Source organism: Bubalus bubalis, chromosome 23 (assembly GCF_019923935.1).
Source record: "Bubalus bubalis isolate 160015118507 breed Murrah chromosome 23, NDDB_SH_1, whole genome shotgun sequence".
NCBI lineage: Eukaryota > Metazoa > Chordata > Mammalia > Artiodactyla > Bovidae > Bubalus > Bubalus bubalis.
In genome coordinates this window covers 19,728,555-19,746,151 of record NC_059179.1, presented here as the reverse complement: position 1 = coordinate 19,746,151, position 17,597 = coordinate 19,728,555, and the positions used below count along the sequence as shown (strand labels likewise).

The window sequence follows — 17,597 nt, the reverse complement described above, 5'->3', positions numbered from 1 at the left end:
CCCCATCCCTGGGATTCTCCAGGCAAGAACACTGGAGTGGGTTACCATTTACCTGTGTTTAAATCCTGGCTCCCAGGACTACAAGATGTATAGGCTTGGGCAAGTCACTTAACCACACTAGGGAGAATGGGACCAGGACCATTTCTTCCTCAGAGCATTGCTGGGATGTTCCCGTGCGGTTTGAGTGAAGCACCAGCTGAAAGGCTGGGCAGAGCTGGTGTCAGTGAGTGGTCACTGTCTGGGCACGGTCAGCGGACAGGGGCAAGCTGAGGCTGCCCAGGCTCTGCTGCCATGGCTTCCTTTCAAGGCAATAACAAGTCCCATGCTGTTTCTTCTCACTGTAGGTCAGTGCAGCTGAACGGCCAGCCCCTAGTGATGGTGGACGATGGGACCCTCCCAGAACTGAAGCCCCGCCCCCTGCGGGCCGGCCGGACATTGGTCATCCCTCCGGTCACCATGGGCTTTTATGTGGTCAAGAACGTCAACGCTTTGGCCTGCCGCTACCGATAAATCCCCTTACACTCACGAGTCGCCAGCAGGCCTGCCAGACGACTTTCCACTCTTCCGCCCTAATGGTATCAGTATTTTTTCAGGCATCTTCTGAGCAACCAACCAGTCTCTGCCAGCCCATCATGCTGGAATCAACACTGACATGCTCTCCAAAGAGACAAATACCCTAGCATGAGCTTAGCCTAATAGGTCACTCCCACCCCAAGGGAAGAGGTGGACATCCCCGGTACCTGTGTTAGCACGAAAGCATGTGTGTGAAGCTGTCTGCAGCCTTGTCCACGCACCATGAGAACGAGCTGACGGTGCATGCCCAGGACAGATACAACCACTCCCCACAGTCCTGCTCACGTAGCGGAGTAATACAGACCTTGGCCTGTGGCTGCTGCCCTCGGCAGAAGATGAGGAAGAAAAAAACCCTGTGGGCCTCTGAGCGCCCAGCCCCACCTAACCCCTTTCCTTTGTCTGTCCCTGCTGTTGCCTTGGGTTTCATATCGCCTCTCCTCCCATAGGGGAGCAAGTGGGTGACTCAGTGCTGGCCTGCTGGGCAAGCTGTTTATGTAATTTCCTGGCTGATGTATGAGTGTGTGCATCTGGGTTTCTGACAGTGGCATCAATCACTAGCTATTCCTCTGGGAAGCGGGTGCTTCTAAAGTAAAATTGCAATCATACTCCAGATTTTGTAAGAAGGTTCTATTCCTTTGTGAATCCAGATTCCCCCAGGGTTGGGACGGGAGTCAGGTAACAGTATTCATTGAGTGGAGAGCAATGTATTAGGCACCATAGAAAGCAATCATCATCTGTCATGTGGCTGCAAGGGAGAGTTTTAGAGAAAGCACACCCAACCACCAAACACAGACACACAGATGCAGACACACACACACACACACACACACACCCCAACTGAACCAAGAAAATAGACCTATCTCAACTTTGAGAGAATATTAAGGGCTTGATAGGGTAAGCCCTTAATGGTTTGGTTGACCAAAACCATCTTTAAAAAAGGTACAAATCAAAGGTCATCAGAGCTGTAAGACACAACTGAATCTAACAACTTTCTGCTGCTTCCCAAGTAGCTGAGTGCTCTCAATAGCTTATATTAGGTAGAAGACTAATGTGCTCATAAAAGATGACCAGGTCCATGCTCTCCCAGACCAGCTTATTTGAGCACAGAAAAATACTTTCAGTTCACCACTTTGGGGAAGGGAGATCTGGACGCTGAGGTCTCGTGGGGAAACTGTGGAAAAACAGGAGTTGGAAGACCCTCTGGGTTGGGCAGTGGGGAGTGGAGTGGTTTAAATTTCACAATGAAGACCTTCTGTATGATTCAAGAAGTTTGTGTGGGTCTTTGCAAACAAGTTACAACTGAAATGACTTTCTTTTCTGTGGATGTGATTTTCTTTTGCAGGATAAATGACACAAAGGATTTTTTTTTAAGGATGAGGTATTAGACAATGTCATAGGATTCCAATAGAGAGAGACACAACTTCTGCTGATGTGGAAGGATAGAAATTAAGGAGGGGCAAGGTGGCTGAGGCCAGAGGCCACAGAGACTGCCTGAAGAAGAGTTAAGGAGTAGGGCCAAGCCTTCAGAGTGAATGATAAGGAAGATTAGACAAGAAAGGAGGGAGCAGACTCTCAGCGTGGAGAGCTGGAAATTGGGAGAAGGAGTGGAGTCAGTTTCAACAAGCTTATTATTAGGTAAGGAGCAACAGCACCCGGAGGTGTGAAGTGGGAAAGGGGAGACCGAGGGCCAGGCTGAACCCGGTCAGTTGTGGCTCAGTGCAGCCCACTGAGGCTTCAGATGTGGGAGCAGGAGAGAGAGAAGTGCCAACACTGGGGGTAGAAAGGCAGGGAAGAAGCAGCCAAGAAAAGCGAAGAAGAAAAAGGAAAAGAGGAGTAAGAGACAAAGAGGTTGTTTCCCCCAATTTAAAAGACTCGGTGCAAATATCAAAGTCTTTTCTGTAATACATACTTGCGCAGGTGCAGCTGCAAGCCCTCATGATAACAGCAGAGACCAGAGGTCCCTGCGGGCCAGCCCTGAGCTCGTTTGCTTTCCTAACATAGCAGCCCTTCAGGGAGATACTATTCATATCTCCATTTTTCCTGTGAGGCCTGGAGTGGGCCTGTAGCTGCCCAGGGTCACCCAGGGAATGGGTTGCTGAGCTCAGAACAGTCCAGAGCCTGTTCATTTAAGCACCCAGCTCAGTGGCTGCCTGATTCACAGACTTACCTCTTTCCTTTTTCATAGGTTCCACTAAATCAGTACAGCCAGGACCTCTGAAGCTCCACTCAGACACACTTTCTGTAAATAAGTGTTGACTTTTCACTAAGACTCTAAATGTTGCAGGATATAGGCAGTCTCTGCTTCTTTTGTCTTTATATATTAAATATTGCTCCTAAATTTTGGTTTGTTTTTTTTTTCTTCTTTTTTAATTAATAAAAAGGGAGGAGGGAATCAACAGAGTTTATCTTTGGAGTCCTGCAATTCTAACTTTGCAACTGCCTCCTGGAAGAAGTATTTGCATAGTTCAAAATATACCAAGAAACTCACTATAACATCACATTCCATAGGGATTTTAGTGCAGGGCATCTGTCCTGGCTTTCTCATTTAGGAGTGAGGGGTAATTACTAAATCACTGGGGATCCTCCTAATAAGGGATTTTCCTACTGCGCTCACTGCAAAAGATGGATTGTGGCAGAACTCAGCATCACCCTACACGTGACAGCTTGCACCCAGCTTGCCAGGCTGGGCCCGAGGACAAAAGAGCTCATCTACCAGCTTCCTCCCATCATTTTTTTCCTCCCCAAACAAGACATGGCTAAGATAGTCTTTTAAGACTTAAGACCCATTTTATTTTAAACCAAAGAATGGGCTTGCACAAATGCTTATTTGAAAGCATAATAATGTATAATGAGAAGTTTGTGCCTTTTGCTGAGATGATTTTCCACCCCTCTCCTGCCTCTAGGAATGATTTTCTTTCTCCTTTCTTATCACAAAGGCTCAGAACAAATTCTCATTGTTCCTTGAAGAGAAAGTCTCAATTCTTCTAGTGCCCTGAAAAAGCTGCAAGCGTGCGATATTAATGTTATCTCCAGCTAGAGACAAGCTGGAGAACACCAGACCTGCGCTCCAGTAAGCATGTGCCTGGGACCCCCAGAACCGCCATTCCCGAGGCACACTCGCCATCTGTAGCCCTAGCCCCTCCCCAGTGTAAGCAGTCCCTGGGCAGATGAGCCCCAGCCCTGCACCCTCCAACATGGCAGAGGGTGTCAGCAGGTTCTGCCTGAGAGGCCTCCCCCACTCTGGCTCTCAATAGTAAGGACCCTCAGCAGTGGGGAGGACCCCGCAGGCCTGTGAACTGCTGAGCGGCCACAGGGGCTGGGCCAGCCCAGCACCTGCACGGTCACCCTGCTACCTGCACCCAAGGCCCCTGTATGTGGGGTGGATGCCTCTGCAGGATTCACTTTGGAGACACAGTGAGAGCAGCTTCACATCTGAAAACAAAACGGAAAGTGTTTCATCTCTGCAAAAGCCAAGGCGAACCAGGTGGGTCACTCGGACCATAGATACATTGGGACACAGAAAGACTCTAAAATTTTGAGTCATCAACAGAGCAAACAAAAATAATAGAACTGTGTCTTGGAGAAGGTAAGGGAAGAAGAGGCATAAACACGTCCCTTTCTCCAACCTCAGCACCACTGCCCACTGCTCTTTTCCCACTACCTTCTATCCAGTTCCACAGCCTCACCTCTGCCAGCCACTCTATCCCCTGTCCAGAGCCCAGGGAAATCCATTGTACTGAAAGGGAATTACATTTTGATTGTAGAATAGTTCACATAGTCTTAAGAAGTACCAGAATTACAAGATGGTAAGGAATACTCAAAGAGAGACAGTTATTATAAAGCCCAAGAGAGTTAAAACCCCTCCTCTGAGTTCCACTAGCAGTTTCTGTAACTGCTATGCCCACTCCTGGTGGTGGTGACTAGTTAGGGTGTTTGGAAGGACCAGAGTGGCGTAACTAGGACTTGAACCCAGATCAGTCAGAGCCCCAATTCTGCTCTCATAGTACTCTGCTTACTCTTGCTGGACTGGCTGTGGCCAGCTTCCTTGCGAAAGGAAGTTGTTTTTTTTTTCTCTGCTGCCCACAGCTAGCTCTCTTAAGGTTCTTTGTGTGTCCACACAGAACACTGGTGCTGCCTTCACCCAGGAGAGGCGATCTCGGGGCCTGGAGGACCTGACCAGCAGCTCTGCTGAGTGGTGAGTTGAGGTGTGACCAACCTTGGATGTAGAATTTTGAATCCAGGCTCACCTTTGCCCTCCCGATGCGCTCCTCTCTGTCTTTTCTGGAGAGCAATTTAAAGGGCCACTTCTGCCACTGCTACCCACGGCAGGTGATGACTTGGTATTCTGAAGTCGTGGAGGTAAGTGGCAGAGCTAGTCAGCACCTACACAGGTACTGCCACTGAGCACTGCTCCTCCTTTCCTACCACCGAGAGCTTTGGAATCTCTCTTCACCTTCCCAGACTAAATAATAAATCCAATAACTATGGCCCTCGGGGTAGTATTTGCAAATATCACTGTAAAACAAAAAAAAAAGCCAAAATACACCAAACCAGCTGCTTTGGCATCCACTTTCTTCTAAACATCAGAGTAGCCCCAGGAGCCCAGGAAGCATTAGGGAGGAGCTGACCAAGTTCCACAGGACTGGCTCGAGAGTACATCCCACTGTCCTGCGCATCCAGCAGAGAAAAGGGCCTTCTGTACAGACCACGTCATGCTCGTTATTTTCCAATTACTAGTCCTGAAAATATTCTCAGATGCTTTTCTACTTGTAAATGTTATATAGTAAATTATACTTTTGGAAGAAGCAAAAAGAAGTCTTAGTTTCATTCATCTGGAAGTAACAAAATAAGTGCAGGAACACCTCCCAAGGAAATGTTCTCTGTGCAGGGGGTGTGAAGAGGGGTTAATATTTTCTTCCAGGGAACAGATTATATTAAGGTTTATATGAGCCTAGTAATGGCAGAGAGCTTGATTCCACAAGGTAGTTTATATTTTGAGGGAATGTTTGTAAGTAATAAAATGTGACTACTCTAACTTTCTTCACAGGGTGTTCTGTGGGGAAAGGGAGGCCACTATTGTTCACACTACACTTTGACCTAAAGACTAATTGCTGATGAACTCAGATATGCTGGGGATCTTTGGTTTCATGGCGTGCTACCTTCTTCCTCTACTTTCTTCCCCATAAGTATTGCTTCAAGCACTCCAAGTGGAAATTCAATTTTATTATTCAAATTAGATGTCATTGACTATGTTAAAGTAACTGTTAGCTGCACACAGGTAAACCCTAACCTGTCAGAGGCCTAACACAATTAAAGTTTATTTCTTGCTAATAGATCACATAAAGTTCAGTTGGTGGTGATGGATAAAGTGGACAGTGTTTCTCTTCTCTGTAGTCCTTTAGGGATCCAGATCAATGTAGGCTCTCTGTCATCTTCAGCACTTGGCCTCCAAGTTCGCTATGGCATCAGTAATGCAGTTGGAAGTCAGGGAAAGAGAGTATGCAGATCATATGAGAGCATTATGGGGGGTCTCACCTGGCATAAATTCCTCCCCCTCGGTTCTTTAGGTCATAAGTCAGTAACATAGTCCCACTGAATGGGGGTCTAGAAAATGAAGTCCCTGGATGGGCAGCCACTTCCCCACAACAATTACGTTTTGTTCCTATAGACTGGTTGAATGTCTATGTCCCTCTAGAATTCACAGGCTGAAATCTAATCCCCAACATGATAGTACTTGGAGGAAGGGCCTCTGGGAAGTGATTAGCTCATAAGGATGGAGCCCTCATGAATAAAAGAGACCCCAGAGGGCCCCTCTGCCCCTTCCACCATGTGAGGACATATCCAAAGAACACAGCCTATGAACCAGGAAGTAGGCTCTCACAGACACTGAATCTGCCAGAACCTTGGGCTTGGACTTCCCAGCCTCCAGAATTATGAGGAATAAACTTTTGTTGTTTACAAGCCACCCAGCCTATGGTATTTTTGTCATAGCATTCTGAATGGACTAAAACATTCGTGAAAAAAGAGCACAAAACTTTGATGGACAGCTAGGCGGCCAGAGAATGAATCAACGATACTGGGTCCTTCCAGGTGATTTGCCATCGAGTGAGTGTCATACACTGTGCAGTGCTATCTAAATTCAAAGGACTTTTTTTTAACATACTTCATAATGACCTCAAGGAGCTTTCTTTTCCATCTCCCCCATTCCTTAAATCCCTCTTCTAGTATTTGGCTTGGAGAAGGAAATGGAACCCCACTCCAGTACTCTTGCCGGGAAAATCCCATGGACGGAGGAGCCTGGTAGGCTACAGTCCACGGGATTGGGAAGAGTCGGACACGACTGAGCAACTTCACTTTCACTTTTCACTTTCATGCATTGGAGAAGGAAATGGCAACCCACTTCAGTGTTCTTGCCTGGAGACTCCCAGGGACAGAGGAACCTGGTGGGCTGCCGTCTATGGGGTTGCACAGAGTCGGACACGACTGAAGCGACTTAGCAGCAGCAGCAGCAACATCAGTATTTGGCTGATTTTTAGCAGAAAATGCCTTGTGTTGTCCCACTGCCACCCAGTTAGGCTACTGGATACTGTGCCCAGTATCTACTACTGCCGCTGCTGCTGCTGCTAAGTCACGTCAGTCGTGTCCGACTCTGTGCAACTCCACAGATGGCAGCCCAACAGGCTCCACTGTCCCTGGGATTCTCCAGGCAAGAACACTGGAGTGGGTTGCCATTTCCTTCTCCAATGCATGAAAGTGAAAAGTGAAAGTGAAGTTGCTCAGTCGTGTCCAACTCTTCGCGGCCCCATCGACTGCAGCCTATCAGGCTCCTCCATCCATGGAATTCTCCAGGCAAAAGTACTGGAGTGGGGTGCCATTGCCTTCTCTGCCAGTATTTACTAGACACATCAAAAATACCCTTTAAAGCCTCAAGTAGCAAAGTGGTTAATGGTTCACTGGCAAGTCATAGAGGCCTCAGCTGTAGCCAAGATGGGTACCCATACCTGGAGATCCCACTGATTGAATCCATCTGAGGCGAGCAGGAACTCAAAGAAGGCTGCTCTGACAGAGACCTTGATTCTAGTCCCAGCTCTCTAGCAACTGACTGTGGGATGTCAGACAAGTGACTCAGCCTCTCTGAACTCAAGTGTCCTTCTCTGTAAAATAAGGACTTTGGATTAAGTGAACCCTAGGGTCACCTGAAACTCCCCGTTTCCAAGCCTATGTCAGATGGTCCCTGTTCCAGCTGCTATTGTCTTCCTGTATAATTTCATACATACTGCATATGCGAAGAAAACAGTAAAATATACATACATACATATATACACTCAATTCATATATGAACTATGTCTCTTTGAGAGTTTTCAAAACTAGCCTTAAAACTTTTGACACTATTTCTACATATATGCAAAGTGCATGTGAAGTTCAACACAACACATTTTGATGGTGGTTTCTTTTTTTCTGGAGATATTGTCATGATTTTTCTTTGAGTTAATTATGTGACTTCTTCCAACCAGTTTCTTCCAAGCAGTGATTTACTGCAAATTTAATGTAGATGAAGCATGCCCCAAGGTACACTCACCTTGTTACTCGTTTTTAAAAGAAAAAGATTGACCCCACTTTTAGAAATTAGTTAAACTTTAAGACACACGCATGGAATTACTACAGCAACACCTAATGTAGTATAGTAGACTTTTATCATGGTGTGAGCCTCATGTCCTGAAATTCAACTAATTACAGATGGTGCAGGCAGGAGGTGGGAAATTGGAGGGACAATGAAAGGAAAGATTCCGGGGAAGCAAAAGAATGAATAATCACAAAAATGCTAAGGGAGATGCAGGAAAGAATGAAGAGCAACATAAAGGGCAAATATGTGGGGAAATCTAAATATAAAACAGTAGCAATGTCTCATGAGATTTAATGTAGAGAATTATAAATGCATTACAGTAGTAGCGTACATATTAAAAGCAGGTAAACGGAAAGTACTCTAATATTTTTTCCATTTTTGAGGAAGAGGTAAAAGTACCAATTTATATTAAACTTTGATAAGTCAAGGATGCATATTTTAATCTCCAGGGTAACCACTAAAAGAATATTAAAAGAGGAATTACTTCTAAGTGAATGGTTGGGGAAGTGGAATCATAATTAAAAATACTTGATCTAAAATCAAGAAAGAAGAAAAAGACAACAAAGAACTGGTGGAACTAATAGAAAGCAAGCTGTAAAATGATTAATTTAAACACAAAATTATTTGTACTGTTATTGTCAATAGAACAAATGCTCCAATAAAAGACAAAAATTTTCAGATAAGAAGAAATGAAGTTCAACTAAATGCTGTTTGAAGAAAAATCTAAAATATAAAAAGGTAAAAGAATTAAGGAAAAGCTATATCATGCAACGAAAGGTATTGGCTACATTAATATGAAGCAACAAATGCTTTTGGAAAACAAAAAGCAGTACTAATAATAGAAAGGGACATTTTATAAAGAAAGAAATTTGATTTAACAGTAAAAATTCTAAATTTGCATGCACCTAACCCCCTGGAGAAGGAAATGGCAACCCACTCCAGTATTCTTGCCTGGAAAATCCCATGGACAGAGGAGGCTGACGGGCTACAGCCCATTAGGGTTGCAAAGAGTCGGACACAATCGAGCAACTAAGCACAGTGAAGTACTCTATGTAAAGTAAAACCTCACAGAAATAACAGGAGAAATAGACAAAACCACAATTATGATAGATTCTTTTACATATTATACCTCTCAGAAAATACAATGAACAAATTTCACCTAAGTAATATATATAGAACAGTGGAGCTAACAAATGAATACAAAATATTTTTTTAAGAGTACATGGAAACATTTACAAAACTTTAACTACATGCTGTGACATCAAGTTTCAAAAAAATTCAGAGAATGGTAACATATAAAGTATTTCTCTGATAACAGTGAATTACAGGTGGAAAACTTTTTAAAAGATAACTGGAATACCTACCTATGTTGGTGATTTAAGAAGCAAATCTATAAATAATCCATGAATCAAAAAAAATCAGAAATCACAATAAAAAAGAAAATATTTCAAACTCAATGGAAAATACTACATATCGAACTTTGCGAGAAGTTCCAACTTCTGGTATTAACATTAACATTTTATCAGACTGATCCTTTTGCCAACAGCAATTCTAAACTCTTGACAAGATACAAAAAAAAAAACAAAAAACAAAAAAAAACAGAAAACCACACAAACACACACACACAGCTCTTTGAAGGCAATAGGGAACAGCTGAATGTCTAAAAGCAGGCATAAACTGCAGGAGCCAAGACCCCTGAATGACAGAAATCACACAGAGTAAGAACCGCATTCATCTGGCTTTTCCCCTAAAGGAATTCCCCCACTTCACAACAAAAAGGGAATTGAGGTTAAGCAGAAAGCAGCTGTGTATCAGACTGTGAAGTAAGAAACTGGTTTTCAGGAATGACTGAGCAGCTGAAAATGGAAGGGAGTAGAAAAAGGAAAAACAATGAAAATCAAAGTCCCTCAGCCATGTCTGACTCTTTGCGACCCCATGGACTGTAGGAATTCTCCAGTCCAGAATACTGGAGTGGGTAGCCTTTCCCTTCTCCAGGGGATCTTCCCAACCCAGGGATCAAACCCAGTCTGACACTGCAGACAGATTCTTTACCAGCTGAGCCACCAGGGAAGCCCAAGAATACTGGAGTGAGTAGCCTACCCCTTCTTCAGTGGATCTTCCCAAACCAGGAGTCGAACCAGGATCTCCTACATTGCAGATGGATTCTTTACCAGCTGAGCTACCAGGGAAGTCCTGGAGAAGCAATGGGAGAAGCCCAGAAAAGCTGGTGTCAAGTGCCCTCAAATATTTGACTGACTTCTGAACTGTGTATGTGCAGAGTGAGACTCAAAACTCTAGCAGAAAAAGAGCCAGAAGACTGAGAGAGCAGCAGAGACAGAAATTGCTGCTCAGTGCTGGGGAGAGGGCTTGAGTTCAAGTCCTACCAAGTTAGAGGAGCTTGGTAAACACTTCAGACTTCCCACTGAAACCCCCAAAAGGCCACACCTTAAGAGTAAGGATCACACCCTCTTAGGATTAAGGAAGAAAATGAAATACACCATTCTAACAAAGCCTAAGATCAAGCCTGTACATTCAAAATGAACTGCCATTGATTCAACTGCCTCGTAGAACAAAACTCAACACTTCAGTGGAAGATAGAATTCAGAGTCTTTTCAATGCATCCCTTACAATGTCTGGTATAAAAGAAAAAATTAATAGACACACAAAGAAGCAGGAATATGTGACTCACAGTCAGTAATAGTGTTGTGTTGAGCTATATTGGAGACTGAGGCAACAGGAAAAACCATAAATAATGATCATGTTTATGTTTGAAATTTTGAGATTTTATTCATCATGTATTTTCTATTAATTTTGACTTTTAAAAACATTAATTCATATAGTATGTATCTTGATTACCAATTTTTTGACATCCCGTTAAATTTTGCATTCATGATGAGTATCACATTCTCACCTCAGTCCTAGTCCTGAAGCCAACAAAGGAGAGAATACAGAACCATAAAAATACCAATAGATTTCTTGAAAAAGGCATAAAAAGATGAAAGAAGAAACAAAGAACAGACAGGACAAGTAGAAAACAAATAACAAGATAACAGACTCATAGACTTAAACCATGTTAGTAATCAAACTAGATTGGCTTAACATATAATCTGACAATTTAGTCTGGCAGAGATTGTCAGTCTGGATAAAAAATTAGATCTAACTATATGCTGGCTACCAAAATACACACTTAAGATATGAAAACAGAAGTATGTTAAATGTGAAGGGATGGAAAATTACATATGTAGGAGAGGTAAAGGGGCTTCCCTGGTGGCTCAGCAGTAAAAAATCTGCCTGCAAAGCAGGAGACCCAGGTTTGATCCCTGAATCGGGAAGATCCCCTGGAGGAGGGCATGGCAACTCACTCCAGTATTCTCGCCTGGAGAATCCCAAGAACAGAGCCTGATGGGCTGCAGTCCACAGGGTCACACAGAGTCGCAACTGAAGCAACTGAGCAGAGCACAGGGGAGGTGAAATTTCTCCTCAACCCTCTGAAGATTTCTGGCTGGAACTGACACAAGCAGATTAACAGGAGAAAGGCATACTGCTTTTATTTAGTAATTTTTTCACACGCACATGGAAGCTCCCACAAGGAAAATGAAGACCCAGAGTCTTCAGGCAGGGTCGACGTGCTTATATACTGGGTTCAACAAAGTGTGGCAATTGTGGAAAAGTAACTAAACTATTTGGGGAGACTAAAGAAAGCTAAGAATTTTTTTTAACAAAGTCTGTTTGTACAGATTTCTCTCCGCCTGGACTCCTCATTCCTGGAGACAAGGATGTCTCTTTTCTCCTGATATGAGGAGCGTGTCTTTCACACAGGAATTTAGTTTCGTGCCCTGCTTTCAGGAAGAAAAGTGAAGTGCATCTGCTGTTTTTTTCGAGTGCCTTTAGCTCAAAATAATCAATATACCAAAGTGACATGTCCTGAACTTCTTCACATGCCATGGTAACACTAATCAAAAGAAAGCTGTGATAGCTATACTATTCTCAGACAAAGTAGATTTAGTGCAACAAATATTGCCAGAGATTAAAAGATAATTTCATAATACTATAGGAGTTAGTACATTGATAATAATGTACTAACATAATTATTATAATTATTATAACATAATAATTATAAAGTGAAAGTTGTTCAGTCGTGTCTGACTCTTTGTGACCCCATGGTCTGTACAGTCCATGGAATTCTCTAGACCAAAATACTGGAATGGGTAGCTTTTCCCTTTCAGGCAGATTCTTTACCAGCTGAGCCACAAGGGAAGCCCAAGAATACTGGAGTGGATAGCCTATCCCTTCTCCAGTGGATCTTCCTGACCCAGGAATTGAACCAGGGTCTCCTGCATTGCAGGTGGATTCTTTACCAACTAAGCCATCATAATGCTCTCATAAATATAATAATAATAATCATAAATGCTTATGCATCAAATAACAGAGTTTCAAAACAATATGAAACAAAAATGACATGACTACAGGGAGAAATAGACAAATCCACAATTACGATTAGAGTTCAAAACTCACTCAATATTTGATAGAGTAAGATCACAGAACACCATCAAGGATATAGAAACCTTAAATACTGCTATCAGTCAACTTAACCTATTTAACATTTATAGATCCCTCAACCCAGCAAAACAAGAAACCCATACACTTTTCAAGTATACATGGAACATTCACCAAGACAGACCATATGCTAGACCATCAATAAACATCTTGATCAGATCAAATCAGATCAGCCACTCAGTCGTGTCCGACTCTTTGCTACCCCATGAATCGCAGCACGCCAGGCCTCCCTGTCCATCACCAACTCCTGGAGTTCACTGAGACTCACGTCCATCGAGTCAGTGATGCCATCCAGCCATCTCATCCTCTGTCATCCCCTTCTCCTACTGCCTCCAATCCCTCCCAGCATCAGAGTCTTTTCCAATGAGTCAACTCTTCACATGAGGTGGCCAAAGGACTGGAGTTTCAGCTTTAGCATCATTCCTTCCAAAGAAATCCCAGGGCTGATCTCCTTCAGAATGGACTGGTTGGATCTCCTTGCAGTCCAAGGGACTCTCAAGAGTCTTCTCCAACACCACAGTTCAAAAGCATCAATTCTTCGGCACTCAGCCTTCTTCACAGTCCAACTCTCACATCCATACATGACCACAGGAAAAACCATAGCCTTGACTAGACGGACCTTTGTTGGCAAAGTAATGTCTCTGCTTTTGAATATGCTATCTAGGTTGGTCATAACTTTCCTTCCAAGGAGTAAGCGTCTTTTAATTTCATGGCTGCAGTCACCATCTGCAGTGATTTTGGAGCCCAGAAAAATAAAGTCTGACACTGTTTCCCCATCTATTTCCCATGAAGTGGTGGGACCAGATGCCATGATCTTCGTTTTCTGAATGTTGAGCTTTAAGCCAACTTTTTCACTCTCCACTTTCACTTTCATCAAGAGGCTTTTTTAGTTCCTCTTCACTTTCTGCCATAAGGGTGGTGTCATCTGCATATCTGAGGTTATTGATATTTCTCCCGGCAATCTTGATTCCAGTTTGTGTTTCTTCCAGTCCAGCATTTCTCATGATGTACTCTGCATATAAGTTAAATAAACAGGGTGACAATAAATGTCTTGATAAAAGTATTCAAATCACACAGAGCATATTATCTGACGAAAAGGAAATGAAATAGAAACCAATAACAGAAAGCTACGTGGAAAATCTCCCAATATTTGGAAATTAATAACACTTTTAAATAACTCATGGGTGAAAAAATCAAAACAAAAATTAGAAAGCATTTTGAACTAATGAGAAATGAAAAGACAACATATCAAAAGTTGTGGATGCTGAGAAAGCAGTACATCGGGGGAAATTTATAGCAGTAAACTCTTTACTTATAAAAAATAAAACTTCTCAGATCATTGGGTCAGTTTCTACCTTAAGAAACTATTTTTTTTAATAGCAAATTAAATCCAAATTAAACAGAAGAAAGAGTAAATATCAGCACAGAAATTGGTGAAATAAAACCAGACAACCAATGAAAGCTGATGAAACCAATAGCTGTTTTCTTCGAGAAAAATCAGTCAAATCCTTAGTGTGACCTGAACCTTCTAAATTTATTGAACAGAGTAGAGTCCACAAATATATCCACACATGTACGGTCATCTGATTTGAGACAAATGTGTCAAAGTTAATTCAGTGATGAAAAGATATTTTTCAGCAAATGATGCTAGAAAAACTGCACATTTGCAAAAACAAAAACCAAACCCTTCCTTTACACCACCTACAAAAATCAATTCAAAACGGATCACTGACCTAAATGCAAATCCTAAAACTAAAAAACTTCTGGAAGAAAACACAGGATAAAATCTCTGTGACCCTAGCTTCAGTTCAGTCACTCAATCGTGTCCGACTCTGCGACCTCATGAATTGCAGCACACCAGGCCTCCCTGTCCATCACCAGCTCCCAGAGTCTACTCAAATTCATGTCCATTGAGTCAGTGGTGCCATCCAACCATCTCATCCTCTGTCGTCCCCTTCTCCTCCTGCCTTCAATCTTTCCCAGCATCAGGGTCTTTCCAATGAGTCAGCTCTTCGCATCAGGTGGCCAAAGGATTGGAGTTTCAACTTCAACATCAGTTCTTCCAATGAACACCCAGGACTGATCTCCTTTAGGATGGACTGTTTGGATCTCCTTGCAGTCCAAGGAACTCTCAAGAGTCTTCTCCAACACCACAGTTCAAAAGCATCAATTCGTCGGTGCTCAGCTTTCTTTATAGTCCAACTCTCACATCCATACATGACTACTGGAAAAACCATAACCTTGACTAGACGGACCTTTGTTGGCAAAGTAATGTCTCTGCTTTTTAATAATCTGTCTAGCTTGGTCATAATTTTTCTTCCAAGGATCTAGCGTCTTTTAATATCATGGCTGAAGTTCACCACCTGCAGTGATTTTGGAGCCCCCCAAAATAAAATCTGTCACTGTTTCCATTGTTTCCCCATCTATTTGCCATGAAGTGATGGAACCAGATGCCATGATCTTAGTTTTCTGAATGTTGAGCTTTAAGCCAACTTTTTCCACTCTTCTCTTTCACTTTCATCAAGAGGCTCTTCAGTTTGTCTTCGCTTTCTGCCATAAGGGTGGTGTCATCTGCATATCTGAGGTTATTGATACTTCTCCTGGCAATCTTGATTCCAGCTTGTGCTTCATCCCATCCAGCATCTCTCATGATGTATTCTGCATATAAGTTGAATAAGTAGGGTGACAATATACAGCTTTGACATACTCCTTTCCCGATTTGGAACCAGTCTGTTGTTCCATGTCCAGTTCTAACTGTTGCTTCTTAACCTGAATACAGATTTCTCAGGAGGCAGGTCAGGTGGTCTGGTATGCCCATCTCTTTAAGAATTTTCCACAGTTTGTTGTGATCCACACAGTCAAAGGCTTTGGCATAGTTAATAAAGCAGTAGATGCTTTTCTGGACCCTAGCTTAGGTGAAGACTTTTTAAATAGGACTCAAAAAAGCACACAGATTTCTGTTCTTCAAAAGTCACCATAAAGAGAACAAAAAGACAAAGTCACAGATTGGCTAAAACAAGTAAATAAATAATGATAATAATGCAAAACAGATACCTGATAGTTTGTATCTAAAAATAGAAGTCATAGAAATAATAACAAAAACAATCCAATTTAAAAATGAGCAAATGATTGAATGCTTCACCAGAGAAGATATACAGATGGCATATAAGCACACAAAAAGGTCAATGTCATTAGTCCATTTTCTAGGAAAATGGAAATCAAAACTGCAATGAGATACCACTGTATACCTACTTGAATGACTAAAGTTAGAAATGGGCAATATCAAGTGCTAAGGAGGCTACAGAGCAACTAAAATGTTAGTCTTGCTAGAGGGAATGTAAAATGGTGCACGCACTTTTGGAAACAGTTCAGCAGGATAATATACACTTACTATATAGCCCAGCCGCCGCACTCCTAGGTATTTACCCATGTAGAATAGAAATTTATGTTGACACCAAAACCTGGACAAAATACAAATATTAGTAGATAAACTGAATTACAACAAAATTGAAAACTTTTGTGCCACAAGTGATAACATTAAGAAAGTGAAAAAGACATACCACATAACGAGAGGACATTTTTGCAAATCTTATATCTAAAAAAAGGTACTTGAATGCAGAATATATAAAGGACAATTAGGACTAGATAATAGAAGAACAATATCAAAACAGGCAAAGAATTTGCATAAACATTTCCCCAAGAAAATAGCCAAAAATCGAATGAAAATATGCTAAACATCATTAGTCTCAGCATCAAATCTCAATCACAATGAGCTATAACTTCACACCCACTGAAAAGTTAAAGCAAAAGTCACTCAGTCCTGTGTCTGACTCTTTGGGACCCCATGGACTGTAGCCTGCCAGGCTCCATGGAATTCTCCAGGCCAGAATACAGGAGCAGGTAGCTGCTCCCTTCTCCAGGGGATCGAACCCAGGAATCAAACAGGGATCTCCTGCATTGCAGGCGGATTCTTTACCAGCTGAGCTACCAGAGACGGCTAAATTAAAATAGACAATAACAGGTGTTGGTGAAGATGTGGACAAACTAGGATGCTTGTATGTGGCTGGGGGGAATGAAAACTACTCGTAGCAGAAGTAAGTAAACAGCAGCGCATTCATTTGATGGAATTTATTCAGCCATTGAAATTCATGCTCAGGAAACGTCTGACAGAGAAACACGAGTGAAAAGAGCAGGATATAGAGGGCGCAGCCAGAACGACCCCAACTGTGGGCTGCAGAGAGCGATGCCTGCAGCGGGGCTACGTGCTGTATACGGAGAGCTGCAAGGTCTGGGGCTTACGGTGGGCTGGGAGGGGCGGGCGCCGTGGAGTGGAGAGCGATACTCCCTTTGCGTGCAGGCGGTGGAGGCATTAATTCTTGGCCCCGGCTTTGTCCCAAGTGGTGCTCAAGCTGCTGTACCCCAGCCAGTCCTCACAACTCATGGCTTGCTGGGCTGTGCTTAAAGCTCCCAGGGGGCACCGGGGCATTAACAGGTGATTTGGGTGGGAATTTCGACCCTGCCGTGATCTTCATCACTCTTCCCAACCTTCAGCCATTAAAAACATACACAATTGTAAGAGACTCTAGCAAACACAGGTTCAAAACAAAGACCCTAATGTGCACCCCACCCCCAAAATGAATTGAGAACCCTTATAAAGAAAGTCTAGTGTTGGAACTCTGGGGATAACTGGGTCCTTCTGCAGATTGTGTCTTTTCCAAGGAACCCAGGAAAGCAATCACAGAAAAGCAGCTCTCACCCTAGAACTGTGGTTCAGCAAAAAAAAAAAAAAAAAAAAGTCAGAGGGTGAGGAAAAGACGGGGAGCCAGGAGACCTGCGTTCTGAT

At 42.8% G+C, this 17,597-nt stretch overlaps 1 protein-coding gene across 3 annotated transcripts in view; it reads left to right on the top strand.

Moving 5' to 3' along the window:
- HPSE2 (heparanase 2 (inactive)) overlaps positions 1-2,905 on the top strand; it is a 727,458-nt gene extending 724,553 nt beyond the window's left edge. For all 3 annotated transcript variants that reach the window (XM_025274425.3, XM_025274427.3, XM_025274426.3), the window contains exon 12: positions 345-2,905. In XM_025274425.3, coding sequence (XP_025130210.1) covers positions 345-510 — 166 coding nt within the window. In that variant the 3' untranslated portion in view covers positions 511-2,905. The remainder of the gene's footprint in view (positions 1-344) is intronic.
- Positions 2,906-17,597: the final 14,692 nt, after the last annotated feature.